At 37.3% G+C, this 18,844-nt stretch overlaps 1 protein-coding gene across 1 annotated transcript in view; it reads right to left on the bottom strand.

Moving 5' to 3' along the window:
* Positions 1 to 18,844, bottom strand: part of LOC150088446 (UTP--glucose-1-phosphate uridylyltransferase-like) — a 225,451-nt gene that overhangs the window by 193,513 nt on the left and 13,094 nt on the right. The window contains exon 2 of the mRNA XM_090370162.1: positions 12,945 to 13,041. Coding sequence (XP_090226288.1) covers positions 12,945 to 13,041 — 97 coding nt within the window. The remainder of the gene's footprint in view (positions 1 to 12,944; positions 13,042 to 18,844) is intronic.

Raw genomic sequence — 18,844 nt, 5'->3', positions numbered from 1 at the left:
AGTTCTCTGAGCAGTGCAGACGAGCTGCAAGAGTAGCTCATGGTGTCTTGTCAATGATATACAGGAATTTTTCTAGCAGGGACAGGGATGTGATTATTCCCTTGTATAAGGCAATGGTCAGGCCACACCTTGAGTACTGTAATCAGGTCTGGAGGCCTCATTTCAAGAAGGATGTAGAGCTGCTGGAACGGGTACAGAGAAGGGCAACAAGATAAGTGAATGGAACAAAGGGTTGCTCTTACGAAGAAAGGCTTAAGTTTTGAAAATTACAGAGCCTGGAGACTAGGCATCGGCGAGGTGATCTGATAGAGGTGTATAAGGCTTTGAATGGCTTGAGCATGCTCAATGCCGATGGGATTCTTCCTCTTGCTCAGAATAATCACCTGAGAGGGCATAAATTCAAATTGAGGAAGGACGGATGTCGGATAGATGTGCGGAAATTTACCTTTAGCCAGCGGGCAGTTGGTTTGTGGAATAGACTCCCATCGCTTGTTGTTGAAGTTGATGGCCTAAACAAATTTAAGGCTCAGCTGGACAGGTATTTCAAATGAACGGAGGGGTGAAATGGGAGTAGTGGTTTTTTTTTTTTTTTTGGCTGATGCTGAATAAGCTTGCTTTCTTGCATCATATGCCTCTACTAATGCTAATGCTAATGCTAATAATTTATTTATCTCTATTTTATGTTACACATTTCTGGGTTATTGTTGTTATTTGGTTTGTAGGAGCATTAGCAAGTAAGGCCATATTGCTCCGGAGATATGCGGTGGTCATTCCCTGACCTTTCTGCATCCTCTGTATTTGGTGGTCACGGGCTTGAACCCCGAGTCTAATCAAGAAGTACGTGCTACGCACTGCTGCTCCTGGCCACCTGGCTATGGAAGCGCCCACATTTTTGAGAGATAACAGCAAAAAGGGAGGGAGTACACTTTAACCAACCAACGGCATTTTAGGAGGTGTTCCATTAGAAAATGATGAATAACATTAAAAATATACAGTTCTGAAATTGTACAGGTGATATTCAACAGAAAAGACAAATAAACTGGAGTTTTTGTACATTTCTTTACAAAAGACTTCATAAAGATGCCATCTTCATAAATGTCATCTTATATAAGCTAAACATAGTATAAACCAGAGCTGTGACGCTCAATGCATTCCATATTATTATTATTATTAGCCATATGGTGCAAGGAAGCTTGAGGCTTATGCTGCACCGGCCAAAAAAAAAAAAATTTCCCTATTACCGTGAGAGAGAGAAGTAGAAAGGAATCACCAAGAAAGAGAAGAATGATGATATCCAGCTCAGGATCCTGGGTGTGCCAAGCCCATACTCACCAGATGTGAGCCCCTGGGGGTATTGAGGTTAATTTCTCTTATTCTTCTACAAATAAGCTATACATGTACAAATTAAGAAAAGTATATCAGGATGTCAGGTTGTTGTTGTTGTTGTTTTTGGTTTTTAGGAGCATTAGCAACTAAGGCCATATTGCTCCGGAATATGCGGTGGTCATTCCTTGACCTTTCCGCATCCTCCATATTTGGTGGTGACGGGCTCGAACCCCGGTCTAATCAAGAAGCGTGTGGTACGCACTGCTGCTCCTTCCCACCTGGCTACGGAGACGCCAGGATGTCAGGAAATGCATCAAAAAATATGATATAAAGTATGTACACACGCAGCCAACTTGCTTGGCATGCTACCTAAAATTTTTCTTTTTTTCATGGGATTTTATTTATATATCACACTAAAATTACTTGTCCTAGTAAATTCACAATGGATTTAATTCATGAAAGGTAAGACTACTTGCAATAATTAATTCACAGAGTTTCCAAATTTTGAACAACAACCCATGTGGATATCCTAAATGAACTTTTAATGCAAAATAACAACATCCAGCAACCTCTCTGGTGCAGAGCACAATTATGTGAATAGGGTTTTTTATTATGAAAATTGATTGCTTCTGGTAAATTCACAATGCATTATATTCAAAAAAAAGTGAAGCACAACCTTCATTTATTTTCAGAGGGTGGCCAATGCTAACTTCATCATTGTGAAGTGCAAGGATTTTGTGGATGTGGGATTGTTTTTTTTTGTTGTTTCTATTAAGATAAAAAATACTACTAATAAATTTAGAAATATAGAAAATTATATTTATCATTAATAAATATAGTTTTATATATTTATTATTGACATTGATGAAGGTATATCAGACTTAATACCAAATTTGCAGATAATATAAAGATAGGCAGGGCGGTTAATGACGGCATGCTACTGCAACAAGACCTAGAAAAATTACTTTAACCCTTAATTAAAGTGGTGTGGTCCTTCAGACTGCAAGACATTTAAATTTCCTCTTTCTACTGGGTTTAGTTTACACATGGTCAGGAGCATTTCAATGCCTTTTTATAACAGTATTCTTACAAATTTGTAATCTACTAATATATATTTGTTTTGTGTAATTAATTTTTAAATTCTGCTTGTGGTTGGTCTACAAATACTACACCCATAAATTTTTGAGTATACTTTGGAAATAATTTTTTTATCATTACATTTCTGTTTCCATCATTTTTTATTACGAACTGGTCCCATGAGACAGTCAGAAACTTCGGGGTGCATGCTTTTCCATTACAGAGTGCAAAAATTATGTGTACTTAGGTATTTATGCGAAAAGTTTATCCAGCATATTCAAATGTTGTACACTAATTCTCATTGGTTTCTGACATTCAGATGATAAGATTAATTAAGAATACAACTGAACTTATTATTATTGTTGTTGTTAGCCATATGGTACAAGGGAGCCTGAGGCTTATGCTGCACTAGCCAAAAAAAATTTCTAAGTCACCCTGTGTGTGAGAGAGAGAGAGGGAGAGAGAGTGTCAAAAGTGGAAGGGAATCACCAAGAAAAGGAAGCATGATGATATCCAGCTCAGGACTGTGGGGGTGCCAAACCCATGCTCACCAGATGTGAGTCCCTGGAGAAATCAGCAATGATCACCTTACACCTTAGCATTCTGGAAAATGTTTTGCAAGTTTAACAACAATGCTTAACATCTACCCCTTTTACAGCACACAAATTAATGTGATGGTAAGAACAGTGCTTAATCTCCCCTTTTAGTACCCTTGTGAACCAAAGGACATGTGGGACCAACTGATGATGTTGCAATCAGCAATCCTAAATGGGAAGCATTCAAGGAAATAATTATAGAAGCCAATAGGCTTTTCATATGAACAAAGAAATGCTGTTCAAGGCCTAGAACTATATGTATTCGACCCAAAACTTCGATTCAATGCCCACATGGATATGCTCCTCACACGTGCTTCAAGACTCCGGTGGATAGCAAAACAACATCTCCTTCATATCACAGATAAAAAGATAACCGTGAGGTACATAAGAACAGTTATCTTTCCACCTTTACTCTATGCTGCTGAAATTTGGGCGTCAGCGGCACCGTCAATAAAGAAACCACTCTTTGCCACAGAATTCTGGCTCCTAAAGTGGGCCAACAGGAAGCACAACCTTCCAGCTCTGATTCGTACCACACAGCTTGCCAACTCTCTTGGAATTCCACGGCTTCCCACCTTAGTCGACAACCAACGGCTCCTAGCAACAGTCAAAATGTTAACAGGCATAATGGCAACACCTTCATTCTGGGATACCTGTGGCTGGAGGATCCCCCCTGCTGCCCTTAGGGCCAATCCCGAGCTCTACTCGCATTCAGCACGACTCCATCTCTCGGACAGGTTCCTTCCTCAGCAGATGCTCAAGCAAACCCAGGCACTGGACGCCGACCTGAACAAATTCGCTGCTGACCGGACTTACCGGAAAAAAATTATGTCTAGTAGGACTAATCAGCAATGACTGATGTATACCTTGCATCTGTTCCTGTCTGATTGAGCTGGTGCTCTTATCTCGATGTTAAGCCAGCTCGATCAGATTTAACTCTCGTAAGGAGTTCTCTCCTTTGTATTATAATATGTTTTCTTTGTAAAATTACCTTTTTGTAAATAATTGTTTAATTCTCCCGGAAGTTTGGGAAACTGTAAGCCCCTGGCTTTACGGCCGTGAAGGGTAATAAAGATTCTCTCTCTCTCTCTCTCTCTCTCTCTCTCTCTCTCTCTCTCTCTCTCTCTCTCTCTCTCTCTCTCTCTCTCTCTCTGGCGCCTCCGTAGCCAGGTGGGAAGGAGCAGCAGTGCGTAGCACACACGCTTCTTGATTAGACCGCGGTTCAAACCCGTCACCACCAAATACGGAGGATGCGGAAAGGTCAGGGAATGACCACCGCATATCCCCGGAGCAATATGGCCTTAGTTGCTAATGCTCCTAAAAACCAAATAACAAACAAACTCTCTCTCTCTCTAAATGGATGTTAGATGAACTAATGAGAAAACTGTCAGGAAGAAAAATTCATGGGAAGCACACAAATTATCAGGCAATACAGAAGCCTATAGTGCATATAAACTAGTCTGCAATTAAGTCACAAAAGAGGTTAGGCAAGCCATGGCAGATTAGGAGAAATATTTGGCAAAAGACTTGTAATATTAGTATTAGCAATGGCCACATGGTGCAAGGAAGAATTTGGCTTATGCTGCATCAGCCAAAACAAATAATAATAAAAAAGAAATAAAATAAAAGAAATAAATAATAATAAAAATAAAATAATAATAATAAGAAGAAAATTTTTAAAAAAGAAATAATTAACAAGAGAAAAGGAAATAGATAACCTATTCATTTCTCTCCTCCCACAGATAATTAATTATCCAGCTGACCTTTGAATTTCCCCAAACTGTCAGCTCTATCACCCCTGCAGTTAACTTATTCCAGTAATTTATTACTCGCTGGCTAAAATAAAACTTCCTGCAATCCAGTCTAAACATCTTCCCGTGTAACTTGAATTACAGCCCCTAGTTCTAAAATCATTTATAACCATGAAAATTTCATCCTCATTCATTTTACTTATACCTTAAACAACTCAATCAAGTCTCCTCTAAGGTGCCTAGTTTCCAAGCTCTGCAACCCACATATTCGAAGTCTTTCCTCATATGGACGCCATTTTGCCGATGTCACCAGGTGAGTTACCTGTCTTTGGACCCTTTCAAGAAGCACAATGTCTTTCTTTAGGTGCGGTCTCCATACTTGAACACAGTATTCCAAGTGTGGTCTAACAATAGCTTTATATAATGGGATTATGATGTCATTATCTCTACTAGCAACTGTTCAATAAATCATCGATAGGACACCATGGGCCTTCCTTGCAACCTGTATACAATGCTCAGAAAACTTCACGTCTGACTGTATTGTGACACCCAAGTTCATTTCCTCCACTACTGGCTTTAGTTCAACTCACTATTACTGTTCCCCAGGTGTAATACTTTACACTTTGCTGGATTAAGGCATAGCTGCAATTTTGCTGACCATCCCTGAAGTCCATCTAGGTCACCCTGAAGAAACTCTACTTGGCAGTGATCATTAACTACTCTACCAATCTTTACATCATCTGCAAATTTTGATTACACCCTCTATCCCTTCATCGATGTCATTTATGAAAATCAAAAACAGCAGTGGTCCTAATACTGATCCTTGGGTAACCCTACTTCTTATATCAACCCAATCTGAGGAATAACCATTTATCACAACCCTCTGCCTCCTGCCCTGAAGTCGTCCAGCTATTCATCTAAGGATTTTCCTTGATTCCAACCTGTTTCAGAATACAAAGTAACCACTCGTGTGGGATTGACTCAAATGCTTTGCTGAAATCCAAATAAACTATGTCAAAATTATTCCCTAAGTCCAGTTCTTGAGTGACTCTATCAAAATAGCTAACCAGATTAGTTAAACATGATTTTCCCTTTACAAAACCATGCTGAATATGCTTCAGAATTCCATTTCTCACTAAATAATCCTGAATTCCACCCTCGATCATTGTCACTAATGATTTTCCCTACTACTGAAGTTAGACTGACCAGATGGTAATTTTCCACTTCACTCTTAGAACTGCCATTATGTACTGGAGATACATTGGCACTTTTCCAAACCAATGGAATTCTCCCGAGTCCAGTGATACACTCATAATTAGCTTCAATGCACTCACTTGCTACCTCCCTTAAGATTATAGGGTATATGCCATCAACCCCAGGAGCCTTACTTGCCTGTAGACTCAAAAGTTTTTTCATTAAATAAACATGTGAAATTTCAACATCATTAATTACATTTTTTCAACTTTACTCCCATAATATCTTATTGACACAAAGGTTTTTCTTCTGTAAATATCAATGCAAAGTAACTGTTGAATTCATCTGCAACTTCAGCTGGGGTATCTAATACTATCCCACGTCCATTACAAAAGGGTCCGATCTGGTTTGTCCTTCTCTTCTTTGCATTTATATATGTGAAGAATTCCTTATCCTCTCTGCCAGCATAATTTTTTCTGTGGCACTATTACAGATCAATTTGTAGCTGTTATAGGATTCAGTACTTTTTATTGCTCTGTAATTTTTTCCATGCCGTCGTTTTCTGCTCAAATAATCTGGCAACTTCCTTATTCATCCAAATTGGAATCTTCCTCATAGAGTATTTTTTTTTTTTATGGTATATAAGTATTCAAGGTTTCTGCGATTAATGTTTTAAAGGTATACCATAATTCAATTGTCTTCCCTCTCTGTTCGATATCTACTCTGTTATTAGAGGTCATGTAGCACCTTAAGGCATCGTATTTTTCCTTTTCTGATATTATAACTCCTATTTCATTTGCCTTTAACTACTGCTACCTCTCTCTCTTCATTGTCAACCGTAGAACTCAGTTAGTTAGTTAGTCAATTATTTGGTTTTTAGGAGCATTAGCAACTAAGGCCATATTGCTCTGGGACATGCGGTGGTCATTCCCTTACCTTTCCGCATCCTCCGTATTTGGTGGTGATGGGCTCGAACCCCGGTCTAATCCAGAAGGCTTAAGTTTTGCAAATTAAAGTGTTGGAGACTAGGCACCGGCGAGGTGATCTGATAGAGGTGTATAAAGCTTTGAATGGTTTGAGCATGCTCAATGCTGATGGGATTCTGCCTCTTGCTCAGAATAATCACCTGAGAGGGCATAAATTCAAATTGAGGAAAGACAGATGTAAGATAGATGTCCGGAAATTTGCCTTTAGCCAGCGGGTAGTTGATTGGTGGAACAGACTTCCATCCCTTGTTGTGGAAGTTGATAGCCTAAATAAATTTAAGGCTCAGCTGGACAGGTATTTCGAACGAATGGAGGGGTGAAGTGGAAGTTTTTTTTTTTTCTGGCTGATGCTGCATAAGCTTGCTTTCTTGGATCATATGCCTCTACTAATGCTAATGATAATGCTAATTCAAGACATTCCTACTGACATTACTCCTACTTCAGATTTTCTTAATGTTTGTTATCTCGAACAGATGGTAAATATATATTATAGTAAAAAATCACTATTCTTACTAAGAGAAATATATTTGTAAGACTTTATATCTTAAAAGTATTCTGCTTCAGAGACTTTAAAGCAGACAATAAACTTCAGCTAACTATGCAGAAGAAACTAGAGGAGTTAAGTCCATGACCTGAGATCATCGTTGACGAGGTCTTACCATCTGATCCACTTGTTTTAGAATATATTTAAATCTCCTGAATGGTGATTGCAAACTGTGGTGGCATGGTCCTGCTTTATCCGTTGGTTGTTAGCCAGTAATGCTGAAATAATGTTGAAAGAAATAATGTTCACAGCCTGGGTGGAAAGACTATCATAGGAAAAATATTATCTCTAATCGAAACCTACTGTTGAGAGCTTTTTGGATCTTAAAAAGATGTCAAGAAGGTTTATTATTATTATTATTGCTCTTTTATTATTTCTCCCTGATTAGGGGTTCCACCTCGTGACAGGTATTGCTACCAAGTACACAGGGTGGTTGTTGTTATGTCTGGTGTTACTGTTGGTCAAGGAACTCTGACTATCCTACAGGTGTTCAGGATTGCGACTTTCTGGAGTTCATTGTAGGTGTTCGCTGGGAGACCTATTGCTGCTAGGGTGTTATATAAGGTCTTTGGCAAAATACCTGTGATTGACACAATGATCGGGATGGTTGTAACTTGCATATGCCACATCTTCTTGATCTTCTGTCTTAGGTTCGTGTACTTCCTGATTTTTACCCTATGGGTTTTCTGCAGGTTGCCAATGTTGGGTACCACTGTGTCAATCAGATAGGTAGCCTTTTCCTTCTTGTCCACAAGGGTTATGTCCGGTCTGTTGTGCACGATTGTGTTATCCGTTATTATGGCACGGTCCCAGTACAGCTTGTAGGATGGGGTCTCTAGTACTGCCTGCCTGGGATTCGTACTTGTAGCATGGTACACTTTCTTCAATCAACTGGTATTTCCTTCCTAGCCTCTGATGTATTATCCTGGCTACCTGGATAATAGGGTGATCTAGGTAATCACCTTGCATCCTGCAACGATGTGTTAGATTGTTAGGGGCCAGATAGCATCATCGACATGTGTCATTGGACACTCCAGGCTCCTTGGCGATGTATTTTCTATAGATTCTGGTGTTGATTACCTGGTCTTGAATGGTGAACATGAATCCTTCCATATCAGAGAAGAGCGTACCGCTTGTGAGCCATGCATTGGAAGCAATGTTATTGATATGATCTTGATGGAGATCATTGTAGTGTCTACCATGGAGTGTCTTCTCTGCCCATCTTTCTTGCCTCGTTTGTGCCTCCTGGTTGGGAGGGGACTCCTCGCTTAGGTTGAGTGGGGTATGCTGCTTGTCCATCTTCCTTGTGACCTGGTGGAGTGCTGCTGGAAGCAATCCTTCAGGTTAACAATTGCTGTTTACTGTTGCTCGATGAGGTCTATCAGACCCCTTCCTCCTCCTTTCCAAGCAATTATCAGTCTCTCCTTGGCTGACTTCAGGTGGTGTTGGCAGCTCTCCATCATCATATTACTGGAATAAGTAATCTATATGGGTGGTAGAGGCTGACAATCTGAGGAAAATTCAAAGGTCAGCTGGATAATTACCTAAAGGAGGAGGGAAATGCATAGGTTGTCCATTTCCTTTTCTCTTATTTTTTTTTTTTAATTTTCTTCTTATTATTATTAATTTGTTTTTATTCTTATTATTTTATTTTATGTATTTTTTGTTATTTTATTTTATAATTATTATTATTATTTTTTTTTTTGGTGGTGCAGCATAAGCCATAGGCTTCCTTGCACCATAGTAATGTGGCCATTACTATTACTAATACTATTACTTAACTTGCCCCATTACATCTCTGCTTTTAAAATAAGTCTCAGTGATATTCAATAGAACCAAATTTCAGTATAATGAAATGATTCATTTGACCCCCCAAGATGTTTACTCTAACAGGATTTTACTGCATTAATATATTAAATAAAGAGACATGCTTCCATGATGAGTTTGAATTACTAGGTAGTGCAAAATAAAATTGTCAAGTGTGGGTTATAGTAAAATATAAAACTAAACACACTCACAACATTTCAAAATTCACTGTAAAATTTCTTTGGGCAATGAATATTTTCAGAATCAGTCCTTTAACATTGAGTTAGCCAGGTGGGAAGGAGCAGCAGTACATAGCACACGCTTCTTGATTAGACCAGGGTTCGAGCCCATCACCACCAAATACGGAGGATGCGGAAAGGTCGGGGAATGAGCACCGCATATCCCGGAGCAATATGGCCTTAGTTGCTAATACTCCTAAAAACCAAATAACAAAACAAAAACAAAAAACGTTGTGCAGGGTTGATTCGACCCAACAATATTTCAGCAATTTGTACTTCATCTACTCTATCCACATAGCTGAAACTCCTTTGAAATCTCTGCAGAAAATTCCAGAAATGTATCTTAATTATTTCGCAATTAGGAAAAATTCATGATTAAGTTAAACCTAATTATATATATGTGCTGCTTGACATATGTCATGAACAATTATTGACAGTAAGTTCACTTTATTGCCGTGCGCTTTCCTCCAATTAGTAGTGCTCATTGGCTTTGCCACATTGATGCATCATCTAGAATCAAACTCTTTATGATCACAATCCACATTTCATGCAGTGAGTGCTCCTGTTACCGACATACTCTGGTCTAATCAAAGTGTACACTGAAGGGCATCATTTTTTAAAATTTCCATTCGCTCAACAATAGTTCTAAAGGTAGTTTCAATTTTCAAAAATTAATTAAAAATATATGTTCTCTTGATATTTTAAGGAGTCCTTATGTGCTGTAATGTAATAACTAGATCGTATGTATAGCTTAGCTTAATTTTCTTAATAAAATATATGTTCTATAATTATATAATCTATGGTCTATATTAAATATAGAACATGGATTTTTCACAATATATATATTGAAAATATATATGAAATTTCAATATATATTTAAAATATTTTTAAAAAATGAACAATTTTTAATTTTTTTGCTGGTTTTTAAATTTTTGCATACACGGAAGGAATTTAAAATTACCCACAACTGTTGATAGGTTAAAAAATGTTTAATACAAAATTTAATTGAAAATTCCATACATTTTTTGAGAATAGGCTTTTTTTTTTTTTTCTTTTTTTAGCCTTAAATGCATGGACAACTTCATTGCCTGACGACAATATTCCAGAGAAAGAATTTTAAAACAGCAGCAAAATGGAAAAGTTTAAATGATTTGGATTGGATTTTATTATAAACTATTCTTTATAACTGTACTTTTATTTTCAGTCAATCAACAAACTGAAATATACACGTGGTATAAAGAGTCTCTGTCTGTCTCTCTCTCTCTCTCTCTCTCTCTCTCTCTCTCTTTGATATATTAATATAAACACATCACATATGCCCTTTTCTGAACACATTATTCAGCACTTGTGTTTCAATCACTGTTAAAAGATGTAGTTATTATAAAATCAAAATTCGTATGCAGAATTCAATTTCAATTACAGTCTTTCTGCTCTCACTGAAGACCGAAGGTCATGGATTCAACATTATGGCTAGACTTATATTCAACTTAAAGACAAATAACATTCTCCACAGTTCTATCTAAGTTGGTGATATAATTTTAAACTATACAGCATCACCTTAAAAGGTGAAGCCGTTACAAGGGTGGTTCAATAAAGAATCGCCCTGACCTAGCTGCAGAGGTGCTAGCCTGTTGATTCTTGGCACAGGTTTTAGTCCTTCTCTACATAGCCACCAAGCAGATTTACATATTTTCCCATCAATGGATGAGGATACGGATACTGTTTTTGTAGAAGTGGTGAGGTTGGTCTTTGAACCATGACTCTGTTGCAGAAATGAGTGTCTCATCATCAGGGAAGTGGGTCCCCAGAAGAAATGATTTGAGGGAAGGAGACAAGAAGTCCGATGGTGCAAGATCAGGTGAGTAGGCTGGATGGGGCAGTATTTCATATCCACAAGCAGTCGCTTGTGTTGTTGCAATTTCAGAAGTGTGAACTGGGGCATTGTCTTGAAGCATTCTCACACCTTTGGACAGCATGCCACGCCTACATGTTTTGATTTTCTCCCATAATTTTGTGAGTAAGTTGGCATAATAGGCACCTGTAACTGTTCTACCTTTTGGCAGGTAATCAGTCATTATTATGCCTTTCTCATCCCAAAACACTGTCAGCAAGACCTTTCCTGCTGACTCTTGGACCCTTCCCTTGCCTTCTTGGGGGATGGGGAACCATGACATCATCATTCCATGGACTGCTTTTTACTCACAGGGTCGAAATGGCGTATCCAACTTTCATCCTGAGTGATTAGATGAAAGAAAAAGGTCTTCCTCATTTTTTTTGGCACAGGGCTAACAACTCTTGTGATTTCTGTTGTCGATCAGCCTTCTGGAAACCAGTCAATAATCGGGGAATCCATCTTGCACTCAATTTCCGTAAATGGAGTTGGTCGTGAAGGGCTGTTTCAACGGAGCCCACACTAATCTTCACCTCCTGGGACAATTCATGCACAGATATCCTGCGATCTTCCATGATTAACAACTCCACTTTTCTGATTATGTTGTCATCAATGGCTGAATGGGGACAACCTGGAATGGGCTCAGATTCTACCGATGTCTGACCAAACCAAAACTGTCTATGTCAGTGCTTCACAATGCCATAGGATGGGGCTTCATCCTTATATACAGCAGCCATCTCCTCATGGATTTCTTAAGGAGATTTCCCCTTCAAGAACAGATACCGGATTACAGCTCTGGCTTCAACTTTGTCCATGATGCTACTTCGTCACACATTCAGCTCTGCAAGAGAAAAACAAATTAATACACGGCTGAAATTTTACGCCTTTAGTAGAGATATGTATGCTATACACAAAATATCATGACTCTGCAATATGTGGAAGTAGGTGAGGACGATTCTTTATTGAACTACCCTCATATATATTTAAAAATCTGAGATACTACCCGGACAACTGTTTCGAGCTACTGGCTTCTGATCAGCTGGTGGGTGACTTCTAGGTATACATAAGTTACATTTATTAATGAAAGTTTTTCCATACACCACTCGGCTCAGACAGTACTTGCTCTTCACAGATGTTCAGCATACAGTCATTAACAGAGGTCACCACTAGCTGATGAAAAGCCAATAGCTTCAAACCAGCTGTCCTGACAGTACCTCATATTTAAATGCATAGTATATTCACCTTTTCTGGCAATGCTATATAATTTAAAAATATATGAGCAACTGAGAACCATGTATAATGGTATATATGTCTTTAAGCTGAGCACAAACCCAAACCATAAGGTTGAATGCTTGGTGCTCTGTTTTCAGTGAGAGCAGAAAATCTCTGTTGATCATAATCAGATGCAGGTAAAGCATATGAATTTTGATTTTATTTCAACTATTGAATTCAAATACCTCTGAAATCCTATAAATAATGTAGTATTGCTGAAACAAAATACGATTTAATAAATTTAGATTTGCAAATAACTCACAGTTCTTTCTTCTGGAGATGCTGTTGTAAGGAGATTTTGAACCTGTGAGCAAACCTGTTTGCTACATTCTTCATAACCCCTATCTTGAGCGCAAGTCCTTTAAAAAATGTTCAATACAAATATAAGTTTAACACGAATATAACTGAAAATTAAATAGCTTGAAAAGTTAATCTTATACCATTTCTTATTTATACTTAAACTCATCTGTGACATCTAATGACAACTTTTTGCAGAAATCATATTCATAATGCCAGCAAAGTGACTCTACACTGTCCATATAATGCCGTGTGGTGCAGATTTTCAGAGAATTTCACAAATGGACCACTTTTGTGAAAGAAGGTTCAAACTTGTGATCCAGGAACATGTACCACAAAAGAGATCTCTGTCATTGTATGATTCTCAGTTGATTTTCAGATCTCTGTCATTGTACAATTCTTGCTCTTCAAGAAACAGGCTGTTTGGAAACAAATGTTTTTTTATATAGGATGAGCACCTCTGTATACAGGTCTCTATATACCTCTGTATACAGAGGTGCCAGTAAAAGCTGCTTCATAACAATCAATGATGACTATGTCATTTTCTATCACTCGAGGAAAGTTCGGCTACCTTAATCCCTAGACCAGATTTGTTCTTGAACCTCAGCACATTGCATGTCTAGTTATTGCTGTTGCTTCATACAGTTCGTATGAATTTCCATATTGTAACTCCATGAAAGAAAACACTATATCTGAACTGCTATGAATCTGATTGTTTTACAGTAGAGCATTAAACACGTTATCTAATTCATGAGTTTAATATTGTCTTTATTTCTTTTTAATGGTTTTTATGTATTGACAGAAAAAGTCACAGTTTCATTTTTACTGATGATTTCTTGAAGAAAAATTGCTTGATTTTAATGTTTTCTTTCTGTCCACTTTCATCTTTTTATTTACACATTTCTGCTCTATATCATTAAACAATGCTGAACAACTGCATTCTTTTTTCATCAGTTACTGTTATCAATTGGTTATTGTTATCAATCGGTTATTTATATCAATTAAACTTGTAGAAGAATAAGAGAAATTTACCTCAATATGATACGTAGAACACTTCCATATGATACTCTTTAGAAATTAAAATGAATAAAAGATTAACACAAAATAATTACAGTAAAAAAAATCAATTGAAAACAATTCAAAAATTAATTAAAAAATCAGAAAACAATTTTTAAAAAAATTAATTAAAAAAGTTTAACATAAATTTTGAAAAGCGATTTTCCTTCCTGAAGCAGACAGTGCTTTTTGACCATATGTCGCGATCACAGGAATGGAAATTACAGAGTATGTGAGCTTGAATATTAACTAGAGAGATTATTTGTCCTTGTGCATGCATGTGAAAGGCCACAATTATTTATCTTTGCACATGCTCACAAAATACCAAGAATTGGAGATTAGATATGGATGGTGAACATTAATAGAATTCTCATGTAATTTAATTTCGATCGTTTCTGCAATTAATAGTCTCATATAATTACGTTGGACACTAAGTATTTTGGCCTCATTAAATAAAAATGTTTGGTTTTCGTTAATGGCATGAAAGCCTAATTCTGATGCTGCTGAACAAGAAGCACGTCCTGAGGATAGATTGTATCCTCAGGACGTGCTTCTTGTATACTAAGTAATTTGTTTGTTATTATTGTGTATTTTAGTGCAATTGCATCATTTATACACAGCTAAATATAGATTACCAAATTTGCAATAGCAGCATCATTTAAGTTACATCTCATATTGTGAATACCTTCAGAACGAGTTGCCATGACACTGCACTACTTCGAATAAGTAATGCTTTACCCGAAGGAGAAGACTGTTGTTACTTATTCTCAGTGGATACCACCACCCAGACGGCACTGTTTCAGGGCTATTTTGTATTTGTGTGGGATAATAACTTGGCTATCCAGTGTCCCTATTATACTTATAAAAGCAAAAAGGTAGAGGGAAAGTAATAGTAGGAGTGGAAGAGGAAAAGAAACGGTGTAGAAGAATGAAAGGGACAGTAACTCTTTCAACTCACACCACTCAAAAACTCATAAACTCCTCGAGTAGGCAACACTTCCCCAGTAGAGAAGGCCGTTGTTACCTATTCTTGGAAACTCCGGACATCAGGCTCCCCCTGGTGCCGTTTCAGGGCTATTTGGCCCTTTTTCGGTGGGTGGGTAGGTACCCAAGTGTTGTAATGATGGCAAAACAGTTGTGAAGTACAGTAATACCCCGACTTACGCTACCCCGACTTACGCGAACTCGGAGTTACGCGGTTCTTGATTTTTTTTGTTTGGCCGCCCACTATCTTCAAGGTCGTTTTTCATATGTTATCGATATGCGGTGCGACGGCGGAGAATGAGAGCGAAAGATGAACAAAATTCAACTTTGCTGCTTTTATGACACATTTCACCGTAATAACGTAAAAACCAACACAATTCCAGCTATCGGTATAATCGCAACTGCAATTAGATCGAGTTCACTAGCAGAAACGCAACTGGATTTTTATTGTTTTATGGTAGTAACCCCTAGAAATGTGAGGTGTTAATAGTGTATCTCTGCCTTTATGGTGTTGTTTATTCAGTTGCTACACGCGCGCAGCTTTGTTTATGCGTATCAAGCGTGCCTCCTCGTTTTGTAATTGTGCTTTATTCCCTAAAAATGAGTAAAATGCTTAAAAGGTGTGAAAAGGAAGCATCCTGGTGAAGACACTGCAGATTCAGAGAGAAAAAGAAAAGCAATTATCGATAAACAGAGGCGGACTGGGTCAAAAATTCTTACCCGGGAAAATTTATAGTGGCCTCATACTATGGTTTATGGCCAAAATCACACTGGCCCACCGGGGTTTCCCCGGTAGGGCTTATGGCCAGTCCACCTCTGTTGATAGAGAAAAAATATGAAATTGTGAAACGCTTTGAGCGAAATGAAAGACCATGTGATATTGCACGTGCTACAGGCCTAAATGAAGCAACGGCGAAAAGCACATGACAATTGCAAACTTGACAGGTTGAAAATTGAAAAGGGCTCAATTGTAAAGGGCTTAAAAATTTTAGAAAACATAGACTCCAACGAAGAACGCATTATAGCTACAAAGCAAGGAATAAAAAAATTATTAGCTTGCAACGAAGAAATTCTGCGTGAAAAAAAGAACGCGCTGTGTCGTCAGACGAATTTGTTAGATTTTATGAAGCCATCGACACCGAAATAACTTTTTTACGTAAGTCATTTGTTTTTTTAATACATATTTTGTATTAATATGTATAAAGAACTGCAATTTTATTAATATTTTTCTTCTAAACTAGTCTTTTTGTTAGTCCTTGGTCCCAATTAAGCAAAATTTATATGTATTTATATGCAAAGTTGTACCCCGACTTACGCGAATTCGACTTACGCGATTTTCGTCGGACCCACCTATCGCGTAACTTCGGGGTATTACTGTATATCTTCACAAAATGAGAGATGCCTGATGGTGTATGATATAAGTTAAGACTCTAATGCATTAGGGCTTAAAGCCTCAAGCTGCAAAAGAGATTAGACTATGTGTATTTTAGTGCAATTGCATCATTTATACACAGCTAAATATAGATTAGCAAATTTGCAATAGCGGCATCATTTAAGTTACATCTCATATTGTGAATACCTTCACGATGAGTTGCCATGGCATTGCACTACTTCGAATAAGTAACGCTTCACCAAGTGGGTGGTGGTGGTATCCACTGAGAATAAGTAACAAGTCTTCTCCTTTGGGTGAAGCGTTACTTATTCGAAGTAGTGCAATGTCATGGCAACTCGTCATGAAGGTATTCACAATATGAGATGTAACTTAAATGATGCTGCTATTGCAAATTTGCTAATCTATATATAGCTGTGTATAAATGATGCAATTGCACTAAAATACACATAGTCTAATCTCTTTCACAGCTTGAGGCTTTAAGCCCTAATGCATTAGAGTTGTTATTATTGTTATTTGGTTTTTTTTTAGGAGCATTAGCAACTAAGGCCATATTGCTCCAGGGATATGCGGTCATCATTACCTGACCTTTCCGCATCCTCAATATCTGGTGATCACGGGCTCGAACCCTGGTCTAATCAAGAAGCGTGTGCTACGCACTGCTGCTCCTGCCCACCTGGCTATGGAGGCGCCTCATTTATTTGTGTCACGAAAGAGGAAAGGACTGAGCAATTGTTCAGTATAGCATGTAATTTCCGTATTGGTCTGGCCACGATCTTAAATTTGGTATCTTTTGCTGTGTTTTGCTATGTTTTGCTGCTTGCGCCACTGTTCAACATATGGAACAGAAATAAAGTATTTTTGTGCTGTTTCTATTGTTGGTTGGTGTAGCTTTTCGTATCCTATCCTTAGTTTGTACCCTAATACAGTTTATTGTAGCAAGGGGGTAACTCCAGTTTAAGAATCTGCTGGTTAATATCTTATTAATATCTGTATTTCTTAGTCTAAAGCAGATTCCTTCATTGAATATTTATAGGCATTGAGAAACTGGTTACCTTTTGTAGGTGAATGGGTGATAGCTGTTATAATGCAGAAGCATACTGGTGTTTGTTGGTTTATGATAGATGTTAAATTGGATTTTATTTGCATCCTGAGTAAGCATGAAATTTAGAAAACTTTAATTACTTAGTACCTGTAGTTTCTCTTTCCAATGTAAAATTGAGTCTAGGGTGAATATTATTAAACAAATGTAAAATGTCCTGAACAGGGCTACTATCAATAATAACCAGAACATCATCTAATCTAAATACCTCCGGGGTAGAAAAGGCATAAAATGTATATGCTCAATCATTGAGAGATAGATCTCCGGATATTAAGGCACTTAGACTCAATCCCATTGGGAAATCAAAAATTTGTTTGGTTTCCCAATGGGAATAAATGGAAACCAAAAATTATATACTTTGTCTCAAAAGGTGATATAGTTGGCTTCAACTAAAAGTTTAATTAAGTGAAAAATTTCCTTAATAGGAAGCTTCGTATAATTAATCGGTATAGAGTAATTATTTAACATATCCCAAAGAATATCTAATGTGTATTCAACGTTTGCATTCACATATAATGAAGTAACATCCAGTGAGAATAAATTATCATTATCGCCAAGTCTACAATCCTTAAAGTTATTAAATAATGTATCGTAGTTTTTTATCCCAAATTCTATTGCCTGTCTACATGTGTGGCTAGGATGAAAATGCTAAGTTTCTGTAAGAAACAATGGGCTGAATAAGAAATCCTGCCTTATGCAGCATTTCTCTTATTCTTCTGCAAATATTGATATCAACATAAAAAGTATTGAGCTTCACAGCTCTGTTATATAATATCAATTAAACTGTATCCCAAAATGATCACAATAAGTAGTATCCACTGTATTACAGTTTACAGTGGATACTACTTTATGTAAATACACTTATAATACATGGATAATTCAAAGTTGGTCAAAAAATATTCTGTTCAACTTCAGCAAGACCACTAGGTTAGGGGAGATTAGAGTCAATCATTTCGACAATGAATACGATCATATTTAGCAGTCACGCAGGCTCAAATTACTCAAACTTTGGCAGTCCATTGAAATGTGTATACTGATGCCCTCTCCTGTTTGTAACCTAATTACACTAAATTTAATACAAATTTATTTGTGATGTTTCAGGACAACCCTGCCAGATCCTGTCACTAGACAGGAGCTAAAATTTAAATAGAGTAAACAGGAATAAATTAATATATGAACAGGCAAAGTTTTTACGGGCTCTAGCAAATAGAAAAGTTTTGCTTTTTATTGACTTAAATTGGCATATTAATTTATTTTTTAGAGTTGCTTTATACTCCTAGTAACAATACTTTAATTTGAATTTAGATAGATTTTGTAGGTTATTACTTAGTAT

This window comes from Mastigoproctus giganteus, chromosome 3 (assembly GCF_048544385.1).
Source record: "Mastigoproctus giganteus isolate SK-2022 chromosome 3, ASM4854438v1, whole genome shotgun sequence".
Taxonomy (NCBI): domain Eukaryota; kingdom Metazoa; phylum Arthropoda; class Arachnida; order Uropygi; family Thelyphonidae; genus Mastigoproctus; species Mastigoproctus giganteus.
The sequence above is the reverse complement of the archived record's forward strand: the minus strand, read 5'-3'. Positions and strand labels throughout refer to the sequence as shown.